The sequence below is a fragment of the Corythoichthys intestinalis genome, chromosome 13 (assembly GCF_030265065.1).
Source record: "Corythoichthys intestinalis isolate RoL2023-P3 chromosome 13, ASM3026506v1, whole genome shotgun sequence".
NCBI classification, from domain to species: Eukaryota; Metazoa; Chordata; class Actinopteri; order Syngnathiformes; family Syngnathidae; genus Corythoichthys; species Corythoichthys intestinalis.
This window is the reverse complement of record NC_080407.1, coordinates 3,118,815-3,139,876: the sequence shown is the minus strand read 5'-3', so window position 1 is coordinate 3,139,876 and position 21,062 is coordinate 3,118,815. Positions and strand designations below refer to the sequence as shown.

General features: G+C 43.2%; 4 protein-coding genes across 8 annotated transcripts in view; 2 read left to right on the top strand and 2 right to left on the bottom strand.

Annotated features, from left to right (window-relative positions):
* The window catches only part of kmt2e (lysine (K)-specific methyltransferase 2E), a 36,057-nt gene extending 33,511 nt beyond the window's left edge, over positions 1-2,546 (top strand). For 2 of the 4 annotated variants that reach the window (XM_057855624.1, XM_057855623.1), the window contains exon 23: positions 53-2,546. In XM_057855624.1, coding sequence (XP_057711607.1) covers positions 53-964 — 912 coding nt within the window. In that variant the 3' untranslated portion in view covers positions 965-2,546. The remainder of the gene's footprint in view (positions 1-52) is intronic. The other 2 variants (XM_057855622.1, XM_057855625.1) reach the window with 2 other exon arrangements.
* Positions 1,287-8,519, bottom strand: lhfpl3 (LHFPL tetraspan subfamily member 3). 2 transcript variants are annotated; one of them, XR_009066742.1, is made up of 4 exons: positions 7,484-8,519; positions 4,827-5,057; positions 4,708-4,779; positions 1,287-4,626 (listed from the first exon to the last, which is right to left on the bottom strand). XR_009066742.1 is itself a non-coding variant. In XM_057855635.1 (4 exons), the coding sequence occupies exons 1-3, from the start codon at positions 7,917-7,919 to the stop codon at positions 4,740-4,742; spliced, it is 690 nt and encodes a 229-aa protein (XP_057711618.1). In that variant the 5' UTR covers positions 7,920-8,490; the 3' UTR covers positions 1,287-4,626; positions 4,708-4,739. The 2 variants fall into 2 exon arrangements, 1 of the variants encoding a protein (XP_057711618.1); XM_057855635.1 differs by having other exon boundaries at positions 4,708-4,762; positions 7,484-8,490.
* On the top strand, positions 7,558-14,565 carry orc5 (origin recognition complex, subunit 5). The gene is made up of 14 exons (XM_057855631.1): positions 7,558-9,390; positions 11,119-11,211; positions 11,277-11,462; positions 11,526-11,600; positions 11,667-11,778; positions 11,849-11,979; positions 12,041-12,089; positions 12,163-12,253; positions 12,314-12,366; positions 13,799-13,911; positions 13,976-14,023; positions 14,090-14,200; positions 14,266-14,378; positions 14,449-14,565. Exons 1-14 carry the CDS (start codon positions 9,268-9,270, stop codon positions 14,492-14,494), a joined length of 1,344 nt encoding a protein of 447 aa, XP_057711614.1. The 5' UTR covers positions 7,558-9,267; the 3' UTR covers positions 14,495-14,565.
* Positions 14,566-16,806: 2,241 nt separating this feature from the next.
* guca1aa (guanylate cyclase activator 1Aa) lies at positions 16,807-19,106 on the bottom strand. Its single transcript, XM_057855634.1, has 4 exons — positions 18,830-19,106; positions 17,402-17,551; positions 17,246-17,339; positions 16,807-17,184 (listed from the first exon to the last, which is right to left on the bottom strand). The coding sequence occupies exons 1-4, from the start codon at positions 19,025-19,027 to the stop codon at positions 17,057-17,059; spliced, it is 570 nt and encodes a 189-aa protein (XP_057711617.1). The 5' UTR covers positions 19,028-19,106; the 3' UTR covers positions 16,807-17,056.
* Between the last annotated feature and the right edge of the window lie 1,956 nt (positions 19,107-21,062).

Below are 21,062 nucleotides of genomic sequence, written 5' to 3'. Positions count from 1 at the left end.
CGCAACCGTTTCCGGCGGTCTTGTTTCTGACCATTTTGTCGTCGGCGTGCAGCCGGGCTCTCCCGTTCCCGCCTTGCCCTCGAACTGGAAAGAGGAAGAAGGCGACGGTCCCCCTCGAGCGGGCAACCCGACCCCGCAGCCGCCCAAGTCGAAATCGGCGCCCGTCACCCCGACCAAGCCGCACCCTCCGCCGACCTCGTCGGCGGCGCACTACCCGGGGTCGGTGCTCCTCCACGGGCAGCCTCAGAGCTCGACCTACCGCAGTCAAAGGGCGCTCTTCTCCTCCCAGAACCAAACTTCGGGGCAGGCCCCTGCGCCTTCGTTCGTCCAGTACGGCGCTCAGGGCGCCCCTCCGCCGCCGCCCCCGCCTCCACCGCCCGCCTCCACGGGCTACTTCCCTTCTCAAACTGCCTTCCCGGGATTCAAAGCGACGGTGACGCCCTCCTACTCCCCTGGCTCTCAGGGCCTAATGCAGACTCTTCCCCACAGCGTGCACTACCAAACCTCGGCCGCCCCGCCTCCTCCCCCGCCCCCTCCGCCCCCGCACCCCATGTCAGGCCCCACCCTACTGCACGTCAACCTGCAAGCCGCCCCTATCCAGCAGATAATGCTTGCGGCCGCCCCCGCGCTGACGCAGGGCCAGCCCTCGACTCAGCAGCAGCAGCCGCCCCTGTCCCTCACCCCGCCTCCGCCGCCGCCCCCTCCGCCGCCCAACCCATCCGGCGGCGCCCACCACTTTCAGAACTTGGCAGGGTTCCAGACAACTTTGCTCACTAACTCCGCGGTGCCCCCGTCGGCGTACCCCCCGTCCCTCCAGCAGACCGGACTGCCGCCGCCCCCGCCTCCGCCCCCGCAACAGACTCAGCAAGGCTCGGCCGCCACACCTCAGTTGCCGAACCCGCGGGCCCCCGCTTCTTCCGCGCCCTTCCACACTTCGGGTTACCTGAGCACAGGGTGGCACTGAACTCTGCACGAGGGGGGCGCGGGGGCCCGGGTCTGCTTGCGAAGGGCATTTCCATAGGAAAATATTCCAAATTGGAAGCTTTCCATGAGTTTCAACGGGAACGAAATCAAAATGAATACCGACTATAAGTCGCACCGAAGTCAAAAGTGCGACTTATAGTCCAGAAAACGAATCGTATCCCAGTCCGACCTTCAATTCCCGGTTCATTCCTGTCGATTCCCATGGAAATCTTCCCACTTTAAAAATTCCTGTCATTTTGTGACCCTAAACAACAGGGCAATGTAGTTTTTTTATGGCCAGTGGAAAAACAGCTGATTGTTGGTTCAAAGGGTATTTCATCGAAATTTAAAAAAAAAAAAAAAAAAAAAAAAGACTGACATCCTCTTGAAGTGATACTGTAAAAGATGGCGCCCCCTGGTGGTGCTCTTTGCGCCCTTCTGGTTTTCTACTTCCTTCTCGCAACGGGCGGGCGAGGAGTTCACTGTTGTGCGTCTCGTTCGGGTTCCTGTTGTTCCTGCCGCACTTTGTTCGTTTAGCATTGGACATTCCAGCCTTTTCCCCGCCTCGCCCTTCTGTTTCAACTCTGCCTGCCATCGACGGCGATAGACGTCCAATCCATTTGAAGTGGAACCCTCCCACTTCAAATAGATTGGACGTCTATCAGTGATAAACACACTGAAATTCTTCTCACCGTCAATGGCACCGGCGTGTTACACCGTTTTTTCCTCCCGTGAAGACAAAAATTTTTCCTCAGTCTCACATCCGAAAAAAATCGGAACGCGGGAATGAGTTTGTGTGTTCGGCGGTCTTTCGAGAGGTCCCGCAGTTATGCTAGCAGTTTATTATTTTTTGAATAAGGAGCGTTACTTGTAGAAAGTGTATCGAAATGTATAATAGGTGGTTACGCCGGCTTTCACCAAGAACACGTTTGTAAATATCTGCTGTCGTTCTTTTTTTTTTTTTTTTTTTTCTACGCCTGTACAATTCGCTGGCATCGCGCCCCTCCATTTTTCAAACATGGTTGTACATAGGAACGCTCTTCTTGGCAAAGCTGAATGTTTCCGTGACTGTAGCATTATTTTTTATTTCCACCTTCTCTGGACTCATTGACTTTGTCCTGTTTATTTTTTATTATTATTATTATTATTATTAATATTATTATTCGTGTGTGTGAGTGTGTTTGTGCTGAGGGGAGGAGCTCACAAACACTGCACTGGTTGGCTATTTTCATGGTTCATTATAATAAATCACTGTTATGACAGTTTTATAAACACTTCAGTTTGACGTTGCATTTTTGAAGAAATTGAAGCATTTTCAAATTTGCTCTTTATTTAACGGAAATGATGTCAAGGTGATACACTCCACTCTTTTATGGACATTTTGCCTCTTAATTTGATCGTGAAAATACATGCAGATAGGTTAAAAACGATAAAATTGCGGTATTTTTTAAAGTAGACCCTATAAGTTTGCACTTTCAGTTGTGGCCACTAGCGAGCGCTGTTTCTTGGTATAGATTCCTGGCCTCAAAACTGCAATTTTTTAATTTTCTTTTTTTATGAAAACATACAGGTGGAGGAAATACATCTTGTGCAGTGGCGGAACAAATGTGAACTGGGCCCAGGTGCGTTATGAAAAAAACAGCCCCCCCACCCCCAAGATGAACGTCCGGTAGGTGGGGTCCAAGGGCGAATACTTACTATTTTCATTTTTATTGAGTCTTAACTGCCTCAAAATAGTTTGAGCGTGTTTTTTCCTGTTTTTAAGCCTTGTGGTCGCTTCAAACCACATAGTGTATGTATAACACCCTTATTTGATTTTAGTACGTTTAAGCCACTTTGTAGTTCGTTCTTCCTGTATGCATCAAAACCAGTGGTTCTTAACCTGGGTTCGTTCGGTGAGTAAGTTTGAGGTTCGGCTAAGGTAAAGAAACGCAAAGCCCTATTTTCGGATGCCAAATCAAGGAGAAGCAGCTCTTTAGACCAGGTTTTTTAGCCCTGGATCTGATGGGAGGAGGAACTGGTTTGCTCAGTGGAAGGTTGACTTGCACTTGGTATGAGGGAAAACCACAGACCAATTGGCAGCATGGTCTGAAATTTTAACCTGTTTATAGAACATGCTGTCAAAATGAGAACTTTGAACGAGAATTTGCTCAATTATTAGCTTGATATATATAATTAGATAGTGGGGCAAATAAGTATTTAGTCAACCAGTAATTGTTCTCCCACTTGAAAATATTAGAGAGGCCTGTAATTGTCAACATGGGTAAACCTCAACCATGAGAGACAGAATGTGGGGGGAAAAAAATAAAATCACATTGTTTGATTTTTGAACAATTTATTTGCAAATCATGGTGGAAAAAATGTGTTTGGTCAATACCAAAAGTTCATCTCAGTACTTTGTTATGTACTCTTTGTTGGCAATAACGGAGCCCAAATGTTTTCTGTAACTCTTCACGAGCTTTTCACACACCGTTGCTGGTATTTTGGCCCATTCCTCCATGCAGATCTCCTCTAGAGCAGTGATGTTTTGGGGCTGTCGTTGGGCAACACGGACTTTCAACTCCCTCCACAGATTTTCTATGGGGTTGAGATCTAGAGACTGGCGAGGCCACTCCAGGACCTTGAAATGCTTCTTACGAAGCCACTCGGCTATGTGTTTGGAATCACTGTCATGCTGAAAGACTCAGCCACGTCTCATCTTCAACACCCTTGCTGATGGAAGGAGATTTTCACTCAAAATCTCTCGATACGTGGCCCCATTCATTCTTTCCTTTACACAGATCAGTCGCCCTGGTCCCTTTGCAGAAAAACAGCCCCAAAGCATGATGTTTCCACCCCGTGCTTCACAGTGGGTATGGTGCAATTCAGTATTCTTTTTCATCCAAACAAGAGAACTTGTGTTTCTACCAAAAAGTTCTATTTTGGTTTCATCTGACCATAACACATTCTCCCAGTCCTCTTCTGGATCATCCAAATGCTCTCTAGCGAACCGCAGACTGGCCTGGACGTGTACTTTCTTCAACAGGGGGACACGTCTGGCAGAGCAGGATTTGAGTCCCTGGCAGCGCATTGTGTTACTGATAGTAGCATAGGTTTACCCATGTTGACAATTACAGGCCTCTCTAATATTTTCAAGTGGGAGAACTTGCACAATTAGTGGTTGACTGATCTTGTGTATCACTGAATTGGAACAGTTGAAAATGTCTTCATCTTCTGCGAAGAATGACTACCATACCAGTCATTCACGTACTTTATTATATACAATGTATTGTGAGTCACGAGCGTGGCAACGGAATGAGTTAAATTCGTACCTCAAAGCACCATTGTGTCACCACGAAAACAATAATGACCGTAGAGGTAGATGGATTGTGTTGATTTTTTTTTCTCGTATTTTCTTTCTTTTTGAAGGACTTGTACTCCACGACATGAAATGGATGGCACATTGATGTAATCACTACGCTCAGACTATAAACTATTTCTTCTTTCATAATTTAAAACCTCTGCGACTTTACATCAAACATAGAAGTGTAGCAAAATGGCAAATTACATCATGAATTTGGTCCATAAAAAGTCCTCGTTAATCCGCGTGGACCACACCGGCAAAAATTCTACCCAAAAAGAAGCAAGCAGTCCTTGTCCATCTCGCAGAGGTCACGTCCCAAACTTAAAATGAAAAAAGAGATTATTAACACAGATTTGGTTGGTTATATTTTTAAATTATTCCAATTCGCTAACATTCCTCACCTTTTGGAAGCATGGGAAAACTGCCTTGCTGGTTAGATGGCATTGTTGGAATTCTCTAGGAAGAAAAAGCATCTAAAATCGTGTCACATTTACTTTCATATTTAGGGGATTCGACTTACTGTCCGCCAGCAGCTCGTCAGCCATAAGGCTATCCTGTCGGTTGCCCAGCACGAAGGCGAGGAAGGAGAGAATGAGGGCGTCCATGATGCCCATAATGGCCAAGATGTAGGCCCACCGTAGGGAGCAGGCGCCCAACGTGTACTTGTCCGTCCGCTCGCCACACATTCGCTTCACCTCATCGCTGTCCCAACCGTCCGGGTAGATCAAGCAGCCCAGGATCAAACACGTGCCTGCGGACGGACGCCGGCGATGAAATCCGACGTTAACGATGCCTTTGAGGCCTTGAATTCATTCCAGTTGAATTTTCTCAAATTGGCCAACTCCCGACAGTCACGCGTGCTCAATGCCGCGGAAGAAACCGTTTTCTCCGCTTTAAAAGTTAGAGATATTTCCCTACGGCCTCGGCGCCTGACTTCAAAGGCGGGCGCGGGAAAACAAGGACACGCATGAATCTGCCCGGCAACAAGGCTGAATTTAGCTACAACTTCTGCTTTGCTAGTTGTTTACCCTTATTTTAGCTTGGCAAGCCTCATTGCTAAATTGTCAATGAGTACTTGCTTGGGTTAGATTACTTACCACGCCTTGAAAATCCTCATTAGTGAAAGGAGGTGATCCCCTTTAATCCTCCTGACTCGTCTGCACTTTACATCCGCTATCTCCCCCAACCGCCTCACTACCCCCAGAGGCGTCGCGTCCCATTAGGCAAACCAGGCAATTCCCTAGGGCCCCCAGCTAGCACACGCAGCTTCACTGTTCTGTCACAGCGACAAGTGTAGGGAGTGTTTCAATACCATGGAATCATTTGTCAGATTATCTAACGATTCTGTTATCAATCCCAATCACTACTAACCATGTCACGTATATTCTACATGTGTAATGCTAGGTTCATACTACAGGTCTTAATGCACAAATCCGATTTTTTTTGTCATATGTTTTTTTGGCGTGCCCGTTCAGACTGCCTTTGTCCATTGAGATCATTCAAGTATTACGCATGCGCACTAATTCGCAGTCCGACACGCGCTGAGCAAGAGTGCATGCGCAGAAGCATCAAAACAAATGACCACACATGCTGGCTGTCATCCGTCATTCCAGGGATATCATATTTTGCTTTTTAAAAAGAGGACACAAATAACACACATAAATAATCCCAGTTTAGGTTTATAATTCAAAGCACATGGATCGATAGGATGCACGCACTGTCTGTGCATGTCACACACACATACGGACAGTTTGCCCCGACTCTCGGCCGTGTAAGCAATGTTGAAATATTTCTCATATGGAGCAGACAGAAAACCGATCATTCTCAGGCTTATCCTCAACCCATTTTAAAAAATTTTTTTTATGACTGTTGTCAAGTCCGACACTACCTAAAAAGCCGTGTTCAAGGCAAGCTAGGTGCTAATAACGCACAGCTGCAACGCTACCGTAGCATCTCTCTCGCTTTTTGATGACGTAATTGCTGCATGAATTCCGATTCGAGAGACCGGACAGTACAGACCGCCGCGACAGTCTGGAAAAATGTGGCCCAGATCGGATTTTAACCACATACGAAAGTGACCCAGATTGGATTTGAAATGGTCCATTTCTATGCGACTTGTCATGTTCAGACCGTCAAGTTAATGCCTCACTTGAGTCGGAACAACGCGAAAAAATCGGATTCGTGCATTAAGACCTGTAGTATGAACGTAGCCTAAGAAAGTCCAGTCAGCTAAAGAGCGAATCACCAAGTACTCTCTAGAAAGTCCTTGCCGAGTTGTTTTATGTTGATTTTCACAGGCCACCTCGTTATTCATGTGACTACTTAAAAAAATGGTGATTTTTTTCCAAAAAAAAGTCTATGAATGGGTCTATCGTATTCCTCATCGAATACTCTATAAGAAAAATATAACATATATACATCTAAAATAATCCTAAACGATTTTATTGCCAATTTTAATACTGCTTTTAGCAAGGTTCCTTGGGTATGCGTACGTTCCCATAGCAACCAGTCCTGTTATTGTCCTACGTCACAAGCGCTGGGTATTCTGGGAGCGAGAATAGGCGTAAGGTGCGCATTTAGAGCAGAGACGGCCACCTGTTAAAATGCGTGCGTCCATGAACGAATGTAAGTACATCCATATGAGTCAGTGTAAAGTGCTTAGTTTTCGCCACTTTTATGGCCAAGATGACCGTACGTGCACGCATCGCACACTCGCACCCCCCCACCTTTGTGTTCATTATACTGCGCGAGTATGTATGTGTGTCACGTGACTCCGAAGGGCCCCCGGGGACCCTTGCTACGCCTCTGACTACCCCCAAACACTTCCTGCTGTAATATTTTTAAAAACAATTTGTGCACTGAAATCACGGTGTCAGTTAAATACATGATCGGTGACGATTTTGGACATTTTCAGCAGAAATTATGGATGATACTTAGATAGGTTTAGATCGCTGTCAACCCCTCCCAGCCAAGATGGCTTGGACGTCTAATATCGTCAATGGCAGCAAATGATTATAAAGGGGTCAAAACAAGTGCACCCATAGATCAATTTCCAAGGGGGAAATGCATTAAACTGCATCTATTCTTTATCCTCTGCCAGGAACATATCCTCTGTCGAATACATATTCCAGTACTATTTAAGTTTTGAAAGTGACCCAACATACGGACATGTCGCACCTGCAGCCAGCTGCATCCAACCGCAAATCTTGTAAACAGTGCCGGTGCCGCAGAAAAAAAAGAGAGTAAAGCACCCGATGCAGCCGAGAACCAACACCATGGATGTTGCGATGAAGAATGCGGCGGCCTTGAAGGCGCTCGACGGGATGCTGGAGAACTCCGAGAAGCTTCCCTGGCACGTCAGCTCCCGAGAGAGGCCGCTACCGATGCAGTAGTGGAAGAGGCCGAAGTAGCCCGCCTGCGGAGTGTCGGCACCGTCGCCGATCCAGTACGGCTGGATGAAGCACACCACGTTGACGATGGCGAAGAGGATGGTGAAGATGGCCCACAGCACGCCGATGGCGCGGGAGTTGCGCACGTAATTGGTTTGGTAGATCTTGGCCGCCTCAGAAGCGGGGAGCATGCTGGTGCCGGTGCTCGGCGCGCCGGGTACCATCGCGCTCCTCCTCGGCCGCCGCCTGACAGGAAAGACGCCCGCGCTCAGCGGCACATCGACGGTTCGGAGGGCTCGATCGGCGACTCCACCTCCTCTTTACAGCATCACTTGACTTGACGCGATTGATTTATGTAACAAAGTCAATCATCCAATAGCAAATTTGGCCCGTGAGAGCAGCTGTTTTTACTCCCTGAGAAAGAGTCCGCTGTACGCAGCCGCCGTGGATATTTCAGGAATAACCCACATCCTTTAATCCCCGTCTGACGTTGTGCAGTGTGCGCGTGCGTTTGCGTGTCGTTGCACCTGCCACGCAAGAATTATCATAACAAAATCATTCACACGCACAAATTAGATTATTTCACGCATCAAAATCCGCCAAATCCAAATAAAATGCTTTACCAGTTATTTAGGCGATGATTATTTCCCCCCTCTTATTATGTTAATATATACTCGTATATACATATTACATCGTAGTGCCGACATCGCATCGTTTATTAGACTGATAACGCCTGGTGTAATCCATCCCTGCTAACCGCAAGAGGGCGCCGCTGAAAACACTGATTGATCGCTTCGCACATGCGCAAAGGGGATTCATATGCTGCCTTCATGGTTTGTCATAATTATGGGAACTAGAACTTGTCCAGTCGAAAATAGCACCTGATAACCGCGTTTCCGAGATGCGTCGACCAATTTTGAAAATGGTGGCGCGCGAAAAAGTCATGAATGGTTAGAAACTACATTTTTTTCAAGAAGATGTAACGCCAATTTACAAGTCTTTTTCCCCTAAGGCCAGCAGAAAAAGGTAGTGTACACATTTATAAACCTAATTTACGGACAATAATTTACCGTTTGTATAGTTTTGCCCGCGCAACTAACCAAAATGAAGTCCGTTTCGGCTTTGTTTTTGTTGAGTTTTGTGACAACAAAATCGCATGAACCAGACGTACTCGTGACTCAGAGGGAATGTTCATCTTTCCCAGCGCATTGTAGGCAGCAATAGAACCGTACTGACTTCACGTCGTTAACAAAACTACATTACCCATTATACATTGAAACATGCTTTATTGTGATTGGTTGACACCGTCGTGTTTTTGCGACAAAGGCGCGAAACTTTGGTTGCCGAACTTTAAGCGTTTTTATCGTCTCCTTTTTTGTTTTACAATGTTTGTCAGTTCGTAAGTTAGTTAGCTTCCGTGAGTACGACTTCTTCGCTGTTGAAACGACTCATTTCCTTCGTCGTTCCTCGGTTTCGTCTTCGGACTTCCAGCCGAGTTTCAAACATTTGGCAGGTAGCTATGCTAGCTGAGCGAAGTTAACCTGTCAGCTCGTTTCGAATTGAGGGGGAAACATGTCGTCGCTTCGACAAAAAGGGCAGCATCCAGGCTACGACACGGAGAATTTGCTAAGGATGGCTGAACAGCTGCCATGTCGGGAGCCTCAAGCTATCATGCTACTGTCGCTCATGGGCGAGGTAGGACTCGGGGAATCCGCGGGGTCTTAAAAAGTCTAAAGCAGGGGTCCTCAAATACAAATCTTGAAGGTCCACAATTATTTTTTTCATACAACCATGGGTCCATCTATTAATGTCGGTCAAGTATAAGGCAGGTCTGGTAAATGTGGTTTTCTTTTGACCAAACAAAAATACAATGTACATTCTGATTAAATGAAAATAAATTAACAAAACATTTTTTTTTACTTAAAATAATAATACAAAAAAAAAAACATAAGAGTACAATGTTTACACATGTGCACTAAATAATTGACTAGATCTGTCATCGGTGCAAACAATAACTTGACAGTACATTTTATAACTAAAACTGCTGGACAAAAAAAAAACGTGCACGAAACGTAGTACAGTACATGCTCACTTGTTCAGAACATAAACGACAAGCTCTGTCATAAAGGTGCAAACATAACAATTATAACTGTAAAACACTGCTCAATGAGAGAAATGGCATTAGGGGGTCACAAAGCTGTTTACTCATCATCAGCCAGTACTTCAATGCGTCTTGTGGTTGATAAATCTGAGAGTGAGATTTGGTTTTTGTTGTTATTTCCTCCTTTTCTTTCCCTTTGAATATTGCTATCATTACTTCAGTCATACACTATTTGATTATTTCGCAATCAGATAATTGCCTTTTGTGTTTGGCCAACACCCAGACACTCTGAGTGAGCACTCTGTTGTAATATGTTGTTGTCATAGATTTAACAATAACCTTGCTTGACTCTTGATATGACTGCTTCAACCTGTTAATTTCTTGCCTTGTCAATTCTGATTTAGGAGGAAACATCTTCGAAAGAGCTTTGCTCTTTAACATAATGGCATTTCACATTTTCACATTTTATCAGAGCAACTGTCTTCAAGCATATTAAGCACATAGGTACTTGCAGTTGGTAAAATGGACGGATATTTGTCATTCCATTCCTCATTGAAACGGCGATTTTCGTTGTCCACTTTTCTTCTCTTGGTCAACTTTGAGCATGCCATTTTGTTAGATTCGGTCTTCTACTAGTGGCGTGTGCGGTGTTAGTGCACGTTGCTTAACGTTGTGATCTTGAACGTTGCCCGCCTGCAGCGAGAGTGCTGGGGTAACACGGGGAAATAAATAAATCACGTATGCTCAGTGCTCACGGTATGACTCACGTTCTTGAATGAAAAACAAAGTACAATACAGCATGTACAAACAGATTGCAAAGTGTTTGCAACTCGGGTTTGAGGTTGCTGACACTGCTGAGGTCCGTTCACGCTAGCTTGTTGCATGCAGTCGCTCTCAGCCAATTAGCGCATCCGTCCACGCTCTCTCAGCCAATCAGTGCATCCACACAGGCTCTCTCGGCCAATCAGTGCATCGTTGTCATAGAGATGACAACAGAAGTGAGAACAAGATATTTGACTAAAAATGAAACAGAATTTAGCGATAGAATAGTAGCGCATAGCGATAGATCAGTGATTCATACAAATTATATATGTTGAAAAAAGTTTTTTTTGTTCGTGGGTCCGCAGTGAGGTGTACCGGACCACGGTCTGCTAATTGAGGACCCCGGGCTCTAAAGTACTACTAGTAGTACTTTGTGCTCATTTGTAAAGAGCTGGGAATAATGGGCATTACACATTAGCGCTTAACACCCTGTTCAATGGTAGTGAATAAATTGAAGCTGGCATAACAAAACGTTTTGATTGTAATATTTAATCCAACAGCCTCAGCTGTACAGTGTTCCTTCAGTCTTCATTTATGGTCATCGAGCCTCAGGGAAAAGTCACGTGGTGAGCATTCTGTTGAAGGAACTGGAGGTAAGTGTTTGTGTTTGTAAAGGTACGTGAAGAGGAATTATTTTAAAGCTGTATGGTCCTTGCAGCTCCCCAACCTCACCGTCAGCTGCGCCGAGTGCATCTCCGTCGCCCTGCTCTTCGAGCAAGTCCTGCTGACCTTCTTCGGAGGAGATGCCGCCGCCGATCTGCCTCGCTACCCGTCGCTGTCTGATTTCGTCCGCGTATACAGGAAGCATCGCTCTCTCTCTGCCGCTGAACAGACGCGCTACATTGTCAGTAAACTCGCAGAAAATGTCACTCCATCATTATCTTCAGCGTGCGTTTTTGTTCTTCAGGTGTTGGAAAAAGCAGAGCTTCTGCGTGACATGGACGCTAATCTGATTTCGGTTCTCGTGCGTCTTCAAGAACTGGTGAGGATTTGTCATTTGGTTTAGGAGTAATATTTCATTTTTTGAAAATTTGACCCCTACCTGTAGGTGGAGGACAACGTGAGTGTTTTCCTTCTCAGCGATATCCCGTGGGACACCTTCCGGCCAAACACGGGCTGCTTGGAGCCTATACAGCTCCACTTCCCCGATTATACCAGAGGTGAATGTGATAGGTCAATGTGAGAGCATCCATTTTACTTCCTTGTAATATTTTTTCCCTCTTTTTTTAGCGGAGCTTCACCAAATATTGTCCCGGGACAGCCACCCGTCCTACTCTGCCGACTTCTACGCCTCCTACATCCACGTCCTGTTAGGCGTCTTCTACATAGTCTGCAGGGACCTCCGAGAGCTACGCCACCTGGTGGGTCGCGCCTCGAAAATCACTCGGCCGTTGTTGGTTTTCATGATTATTTTTGCTTTAGGCTGCGCTCAACTTTGCCAAATTCTGTGAGCCTGTGACTGAAGGGAAAGGTAAGATTTTGAGTGGCTTAAATAGGACAAGGATGGATTTGAGTTTTATTTATTTATTTATTTTGGACGCCAGCAACCGAAAGCGACTCGCACAAGCTGTGGAGAAACATCGAGCCTCATCTGAAGAAAGCCATGCAAACGGTTTACCTAAGGGAGGTATCCAGGTGAGTGTCTCCTTGAAATGCTTCCCTAATCAAGTGTTTACAGTCACGTGTGTTTTTCAGCCTGGAGTGGGAGAAGAATCAGCAAGTTGAGACGCCAACCGGCCCTTTAAGAGGTCACTATCACAACGCTGAATGCATCCCAATAAGTTTTATTCACAGTGATGTCACTGAACTTCCAGATTACTTTTGGGTTAGCGATAGCAGTGTATCTTCAGTATTTCTTTAATGGGGATTGTCTGCACTGCTCCATAATCCTACTACGTAGATGTGTGGTGATTGATTATACATTGATATTAAAAGGAAATACATAAACAAAGCGAGGCTTCACACACAGGTACGTTGCTAGCATTATTAGCGTTACTTGGCTTCCATTCTAGAAATGTTCATTATAGTTGAATTGGAAATATGTATTGAAGGAGATGGTACCTTTTTTCGTAGGCACCGTCTAACTGCATTACTCTAACACACATAATAAAATCACTGGTAATAGTATTGTTTCTAACATTTACTGTTTGACTGTTTGTACTACTATAACACACCCAATATAAAATAAATAGCACTTATACCATAGTTTAAGGAATGTATACTAGTATATATGTATATATATATATATATATATATATATATATGTGTGTACACCATCGTTCAAAAGTTTGGGGTTTAAGCGACCCCAAACTTTTGAATGGTAGTGTGTATGTATATATATATATATATATATATAAATTGTCCAAATGAATCTGACCTTCTAGCCAGACTGCTGGAATCGCACCAGCCGAACCGCCGGACCTGTGCTGGCACAGCTCCAATGACCCGGGCTGGCGAGATTTGACAATTCGGCCAGAAGGCCAAATTCCGCGCGTTCACCTTAGTCTTAACCCTTTGTACTGACTCCATTTTGAAAGCTAGAAGAAGGCTCAATGAGAACAAATTGACAATTTATTCGGGTCCCCGAGAAAAATGGCAACGCTTAGTTAAACATTCAGTCTTTTGGAGGCTCTCGCGGGGCGGGCTGTGGGCAAAAAGAAGGGTGTGTTTAGGATGGTCTGTCTGTGGATTGGACTGGAGGATTCGGAAGTGACTGTTGTCAGGGCAACGAGGGTTGTGGATTTTACCACCTCCGCGTCAAAGGGGCTTTTGGAGGCTTGTCAGTCGTGTTATCAGTTGGATATCGGGCGTTGGTTTTCCTTGTGTTGGGACAGGGCGTCCCGCTATTTGTTCTGAACTCTCCGCAAGAACTGCTTGCGGGAGTTGGTGTGTCAATCTTGCTCAGTCAGTTGCATGACGCACGCGCTGGGCTTCTATGATCAGAAGGCGTCATGTATCTCTTATGCCCTATATTCTGCTTGTTTTCCTTAAACTATGGTGTAAGTGCTATTTATTTTAAATTGGGTGTGTTAAGAGTAATACAAACAGTAAATACGAGAAACGATTCTATTCCCCGATTCACTATATTAGGTGTGTTAGTGTAATGCAAACAGTTAGACGGTGCCTATGCCGGTATGACTACATATGAATTCATATGATTTTTTTCCCCCACGCGGTCAGGTTTGTCGGCTCATACCCACGTGGAATTGCCGTTTTACTCCAAGTTCCTGCTTATCGCCGCTTACCTGGCGTCCTACAATCCCGCCCGCACTGACAAGCGCTTCTTCGTCAAGGTGAGGTCATGAATTATTAATGTGAAAAAATATGAGAACTTACATGACGCAACGTTGCCAACAGCATCACGGCAAAATCAAGAAAAGCAAATTCCTGAAAGGGAATGAAAAGGTAAGCGAGCGCTTGATATGAAATACGGCAGGAGATATTCCACGTCATTTGTCTCCGTCTACAAAGACGAGCAACCACCTTCTGGGACCGAAACCTTTCCCGTTGGACCGCCTGCTCGCCATCTTTTACAGCGTGGTGGACAGCAGGGTGGCGCCCACAGCTAGCATCTTCTCTCAGGTGAGCTTTCGATTCCGCTAGCCACTGCGACCAATCGTTCTAGCTTGCTGTCCGATCTCCTTCAGATTTCCTCGCTGGTCACCTTGCAGCTTTTAACTCAAGTCAGTCACGCCGACCAGCTGGACGCCCCAAAATATAAATGCGCCGTCTCTTTGGACTTCATTAGCGCTATTTCCAGGTATGTGCGGATACACGTGTGATGTTTCCAACGACAACACACACGCATACGTTGTCTTTTATCTTCCCAGGACGGTGAATTTCGATATTGTCAAGTATCTTTACGACTTCTTATGAGGGATTGTTTTTGTGCGGCGTGGTCATGACATAATAAATCAACTCATTTTCACACAAATATTGACTCTTTTGGTCGATTCTATTGGGTGAAGGTCGGAAAGTGACAATCATTCGAAATACAGAGCGTTATGCTACATGTATTTGCGAAGATTATGTTTAACCCATTGGTGGCTGAATTTAAATTTAATAAATATCCATCAAAAGGCATTGGGGAATACATGAAAATCATCGTAATTTTAAAAATAGATATATTTGAAAATTAAAAATGAAAATACTAAAAGTGTAAAATTCCACATTTACCGGTAATATAAAGTAAAATAGTTTTATCAGAAATGCATATTAAAATAACATTCATATATGGTGGAAAACACTCAGGTGACTTGAAGTTCCGCTCTGAGACCCCCAATTTGGCCAAATTTCAAAGTTATCCGATGTGCATGCGTGATACATCATTGGAAAGCTTAAAATCTCCATTTTATGAGGGAAGAAAAAATTTGAACAGGAGGGCATTTAAAAAAAAAAAAATTTTTTTTTTAAACAGCAAAACCCTATCTGGAGGCAAGAGCACGCGAGAGCAGAATTACAGATGCCATGACAGATATTACTTACTTACTTAGTACTTACCTTGTTTCGATCCAAAAAATCCATGTTGCATGTATCACTGAGTGTCAAGACACAGCTGTGAATGGCCACAGCTGGATTGTTTGGGGATTTTATGGGTGAAACATGGTAATATAACAAGGGTCGCGATGCAGAAATCGCAGACATCGAGGAGTGGTCGAGATTTTATTTTTCATATTTACCCTTTTAAACTTTTTTTTTTTTCAATTTTCTTTGTTTGGATCTATTATTTATCATCTAACATCTGAGAAAATGCGACAGTAACAAAAAAAAATACAATTAAGCGATAGTTATGAGGTAGATATCCGTGACTTTTTTACAGACGCCATTTTTTTTCATTGTGACATAATTTGTTTAAAAGTTTAAAATACAGTGGGGAGAACAAGTATTTGATACACTGTCAATGGGAAAACCCATTGGCAGTGTATCAAATACTTGTTCTCCCCACTGTATGTGAGTGAATTTTTTTTTTTTTTTTTAAACGAAATATGAGAAATCAATTCATGATTGTAAGCCAAAAACGACAGACATTTTAAATAATAAATATTAGGGCTGTCAAAATTATTGTGTTAACGGGCGGTAATTAATTTTTTGAATTAATCACGTTAAAATATTTGACGCAATTAACGCACATGCTCCGCTCAGATTAAAATGACAGCACAGTGCAATGTCCAAGTGTCCATGTGCAATGTTTTTGGAGTTTTGTCGCCCTCTGCTGGCGCTTGGGTGCGACTGATTTTATGGGCTTAAGCACCCATGAGCATTGTGTAATTATTGACATCAACAATGGTGGGCTACTAGTTTATTTTTTGATTGAAAATTTTACAAGTTTTAATAAAACGAAAACATTAAGAGGGGGTTTAATATAAAATTTGTATAAAAAATTGTATAACTGTCATCTTGTTGATTTATTCTTATAAACAAATACAGTCCTTATGTACCGGATGTTGAATGTATATATCCATCTTGTGTCTCATCTTTCCATTCCAACAATAATTTACAGAAAAATATGGCATATTTTATAAATGGTTTGAATTGCGATTAATTAAAATTAATTTTTAAGCTGTAATTAACTCGATTAAAAATTTTAATCGTTTGACAGCCCTAATAAATATAATTAATTACCTTCGTTTTATGGCTGGGTTGAAACAAAAGCGGTTGCGCGACGTCTGTGAACGGGGGTTTCCAGGGTAAAACGGACAAATTAAAAATAGTTCGGGGGCTTCATGCGCCATTAATCTGCTATGGCAGCATATAGACATGTTGTTCTATTAAACACAACAGTTTTTTTGGCTTAAAATACAGCAGTTTCTTTTATAGAGGAGTGCAAGAGCAGAAACTGCTTTTTCACTCGTCTGAGTTTTCTGCCATATATGTTTAAAAATGATTATGACTATTAAAAATGGGAAAATCCTAATAGATTGAATAACAAACAATAGAAGATTTTTTTTTCTAATTTGAAATGAAATCTGTATGAAACAATTAACATGTTCCGTATTTACTTCTATTTTTTTTCGAACGATGTTCGCATAATGGCTCTATTTTTTTCAATTTAATTTTCGATAGTGTTTTTTTGAATTAATCCTGTTTTCATATACTTATGTCTTCCTCCAGTTCTACATTTCTATTTATTCAATGTAAATTCCGACATCTCAACTGAGGAGTTTAATCACACACAAAAAAAAATATCATCCCCGCATGTGACATGACTTTATTATACAAACAATCCGACCAAAAAGGCACTAGTCGAATGCTGCTGATCTACTTTTGTAATTTGAGTTCCTGGCAGAAGCTCATTCACCATCTTGTAAAATAACAGTAAAAATATGACAAAAACACATTCAAACAAGTCAACTGTATTCACTGAATTCCTCGTTTCTGACTGAATTCAGTTTGAGCGCAACTTGATTTCCAAAATATTGACGCCATGAATAAACTTTGCTAAACGCTGTGCCGCCTGCTGTGAATCATGGCCACGATGTGCGTCAGGTCCAGACTCTTCATCATCACTTCCATGAAGTCTTCGTCGGTACGCGCGCCCGCCACGAACTCTTCGAGTGACAGCTCGCCTGTCGGTACGGCCCGAGATGTCAGTACAGTGAACTCATTTTACCGATTTACCGCACTCACCGTCGCCGTTGATGTCGATCCTGTTGAAGACGCTGTTGGTGAAGTCCTCCGCCGTCACCTCCTGGTTGTCGTTACCGTTAATAGCGCGAATAGCCTGTCGGAAGCACAACGTCGCCGTTAACCTCCAGATTAAGCGATCCTTGCGTCGACGCTCACCTTGATGATGTTGAGCAGCTCGTGTCGGTCGATGCAACCGTTGCCGTCCACGTCGTAGAGCTTGAAATACCAGCGTAGCTTGTGCTCCATTTTGCCGCGCATCACCAGGCTGAGCGCCGCCACGTACTCCATGAAGTCGATGTAGCCGTCCTAAAAAGCGCCATTTTGATCGCTTAATTGCAAATCACTTGATTTAAATCCTAATTGGCCAATTATCCGACCGCAAGCGTATCTGGTAGATTGCCGTCGCCCTGTCAGATAATCTCGCTAATCTCAAAATTAGACGTCCTTGGGGAAAGGTCATCCTTTCACGGGTTCATGGGACAAAATATTTCCAAGAAAATGAACAATAAATACCAGTTTATTTACAAGAGCCAAACTGATGCCGTCCAAAGCTGCAGAGGGCGTCGACGTACAAGTTATTGGAAGCAAACCCATAAGAAGAGGATTGGAAACAAAATTTAGCCGGTCCAAATAATTAGTGTGAAATATTTGCGGTGTCGTCAATGGTAAGAAAAAAAAGTTTAAAATGTATACTTCATTCAAACATTGCGTCAAGTCAAGTGAAGTTTATGTGTATCACCTTTAATCATAATCATTTGAGGACCACAAAAACTGAAACATGGCTTGATCTATGACGTCGTCTCTCAGGTTATCATTGTGAATCATTGATCGAGGTTATATTCAAATGAACTTAATTTGAAAACTGTTGTAAAAGCGCTGAAAATATTCATCGGAATTGATGCATTTATTTTCCGTTATGTCGATTGGAATCATTCAACTTCAAATTGAATAAAGAAAAGTTTTCGAGATTTACCGCTTGATGCCTAAATTTACATTAAATGTATGGACATCAAAAAGCATTGGGAGGGGGGGCAAAAGCATTAAAATGAAAATGGAATAATCAAATAACTAAATTTAAATTCTAGTATGGTAAATAGAGAATTATTCGGTACCTTTATTTGGTATTTTTTTCATTTTCAGTATTGTCAATTTTTGTACTTCTATTAAAGATTGTCAATTAAAAATTCTATATTTAATATTATTTGAAAAATTGTTTTTCCCCATACGATAAAAATATTTCATATTGAATTTTAAATACTTATGATGGAATAATTTATGTATAAGGCACCAAACGTGTTTAAAATAACAATTTCAGAAATAATCAAATTTAAAACGACTATTAAAAAAACATATGTATATTAAAGATTCTTCATTTTCAAGTAAACATGCCACTGCAATATGTAAATGAACATATTTGTCTTCAATTTTCCACATAAAATGATCATTTGCTATACTTTTCCCTCATTCGCTACCATTGACATCTATTCCCGTCAATGGCAATTTGAGTTTGTATACATGGGTATTAGATTATTTCAAATAAATATTCTAGAATCACTTCAATTTATCAGATGCAAAAAAGCATACCTTGTTCATGTCAAAAGTGCGGAACATCTGCTCGACGTACGCGTTCGCCTCCGAGTCCAGGCCTTTCAGACCGAAGAACTGCTTGAACTCGTGCAGGGTGAGCTGCCCCGACGGGCATTCCGTCATAAACTTTTTGTACCACAAGTGCATCTCGACCGCTTGCAGGTCATCCACCGTGCAGCCCGTCGAGTTGCCCATGATGCCCGACCGACCGGTCTTAACTGTAAGCGCCGCTTGACAGTCGCACAACAGCCGGTGAAGAAGGGCGGGAACCACTGGATTCCTTTTGTAGTCCACTTTGCGACGCCCTTCTTGAGTCGCTAATCCCTGGCTGTAATCTAACCTGATGAGAGGTTTAAACCTCCTCATTAAAACGGACGCTTCCTGCGTCGATTCGCTGACACGACACAAAACGATGCGATCATCCGTCACGTGGAGGTACGCGAGAATGCTGCGTGAAATCTGAAACGTTGCCAGGAACTTTGTCAGTCCAAGTAAGGAATTGTTAAACAAAAACTATTAAGTGGGGCAAATAAGTATTTAGTCATCCACTAATTGTGTAAGTTCTCCCACTTGAAAATATTAGAGAGGCCTGTAATTGTCAATATGGGTAAACCTCAACCATGAGAGACAGAATGTGGGGGAAAGAAAAAAAACAGAAAATCACATTGTTTGATTTTTAAAGAATTTATTTGCAAATCATGGTGGAAAATAAGTATTTGGTCAATACCAAAAGTTCATCTCAATACTTTGTTATGTACCCTTTGTTGGCAATAACGGAGGCCAAACGTTTTCTGTAACTCTTCACATGTTTTTCGCACATTGTTGCTGGTATTTTGGCCCATTCCTCCATGCAGATCTCCTCTAGAACTGTGATGTTTTGGGGCTGTCGTTCGGCAACACAGACTTTCAACTCTTCTGCACGCTTTGCCGGTGCGTCCACATTGAAAACCTTTTTCCTCTCACCTCTGGATAATAAAATAACTGCAGCTGTACTTTGTAAAATTGTTCCTCTTTTAAAGGGTTCACTTCTTTTGAGGCGTTCGATGCTCACATTGCTTATTCACCAAAAAAATCTTGTTCCTAAGAGTTTTGTCTGTTACAAATGCACACCGTTAATACGGCTTTTCTGCCAAAATATCCTATATCGGTACCGTGTGCTTTAAGCTTCTTTTGTTTCGATGCATACAGGAAAAACATACTAAAAAATGCCTTAAGAAAATACTTAAACAAAACAGTATATGGGTGGTTTAAATACACTACGTGACTAATGTGGTCAACAGATAAATACTCTGCTTTAACGCTACCACAAAAAAAATGCAATGCTTAAAAGCTATCAGAGGAAAACACGCCAAAAGTACTTTGAGGCAATGGAAAGTGAAGGGAATAGTATATTTTATCGTATTTACCGTTCGACTGTTTGTATTACTCTATCACACTTCATATAATCAATCGGGGAATAGTATCTTTTCTCGTATTTACGATTTGACTGTATGACTCTAACGTACCCAATATAAAATAAATAGCAATTATATCATGGTTTAAGGAAAACAGAATATATTTGACATAGGGCATAAGAGATACATGACTCCTTCTGACCACGGAAGCCCAATGCGTGCGTCATGCAGGTGACTGCGCAAGCTTGGCGCTGACTACCAGGTGATAGGCAAGACCCCTCCAAGCCCACGTCTGCAACACCAAATCCCGCAATCAGCTCTTCAGGACAGTCCAGAACAAATGGCGGGACGTCCTGTACTACCACAACACCCGATAACAAAAACAACTCTAAGTTTGATAGCGCGATGCCTCTCGGACGGTGAGGTGCATCGAACCTCCCACCTCAGTTGTCTCATTAACCATGACCCAGCAACGGTGACACACGAACTTGACCGCCCAAATCTGCAACAGAAGCAGAACCATACACACCTCTTTCTGCCCACGGCCCGCCCCACGAGAGGCTTCAAAAAGACAATGTTTAACTAATCGTTGTAATTTCTTCTCGGGAACCTTTTGTCGACTTGTGATATGGTGACCCTGAGTCTGTCTCCTCACTTGGGTCTGTTGCTGTTTCGCCTTGCCATTTGATCGCTGCTGACCTGAATAAATTGGCAACTTGTGTTTTGAAGCTTTCTTCCAGCTTTCAAAATGGAATTAGTACAAGGGGTTAAGACTAAGGTGAATGCGCAGAGTTCAGCCTTTTGGCTGGGTAGTCGGAATTTCGCCAGCCCGGGTC

Bases quoted from the DNA above. Each gene is read 5' to 3' on its own strand.
- lhfpl3 (XM_057855635.1), bottom strand. From the start codon at position 7,919: ATGGTACCCGGCGCGCCGAGCACCGGCACCAGCATGCTCCCCGCTTCT. The intron at 5,058-7,483 runs GTGCGACATGTC...GTCCGTCCGCAG, and splicing joins TTGGATGCAGCTGGCTGCAG to GCACGTGTTTGATCCTGGGC. The intron at 4,763-4,826 runs GTAAGTCGAATC...TTTTCTTCCTAG, and splicing joins TGACGAGCTGCTGGCGGACA to AGAATTCCAACAATGCCATC.
- orc5 (XM_057855631.1), top strand. From the start codon at position 9,268: ATGTCGTCGCTTCGACAAAAAGGGCAGCATCCAGGCTACGACACGGAG. The intron at 9,391-11,118 runs GTAGGACTCGGG...TTAATCCAACAG, and splicing joins TACTGTCGCTCATGGGCGAG to CCTCAGCTGTACAGTGTTCC. The intron at 11,779-11,848 runs GTGAATGTGATA...CTCTTTTTTTAG, and splicing joins CTTCCCCGATTATACCAGAG to CGGAGCTTCACCAAATATTG.
- guca1aa (XM_057855634.1), bottom strand. From the start codon at position 19,027: ATGGGCAACTCGACGGGCTGCACGGTGGATGACCTGCAAGCGGTCGAG. The intron at 17,552-18,829 runs GTATGCTTTTTT...GGCGCTTTTTAG, and splicing joins GCACTTTTGACATGAACAAG to GACGGCTACATCGACTTCAT. The intron at 17,185-17,245 runs GTGAGTGCGGTA...CCGTACCGACAG, and splicing joins GATCGACATCAACGGCGACG to GCGAGCTGTCACTCGAAGAG.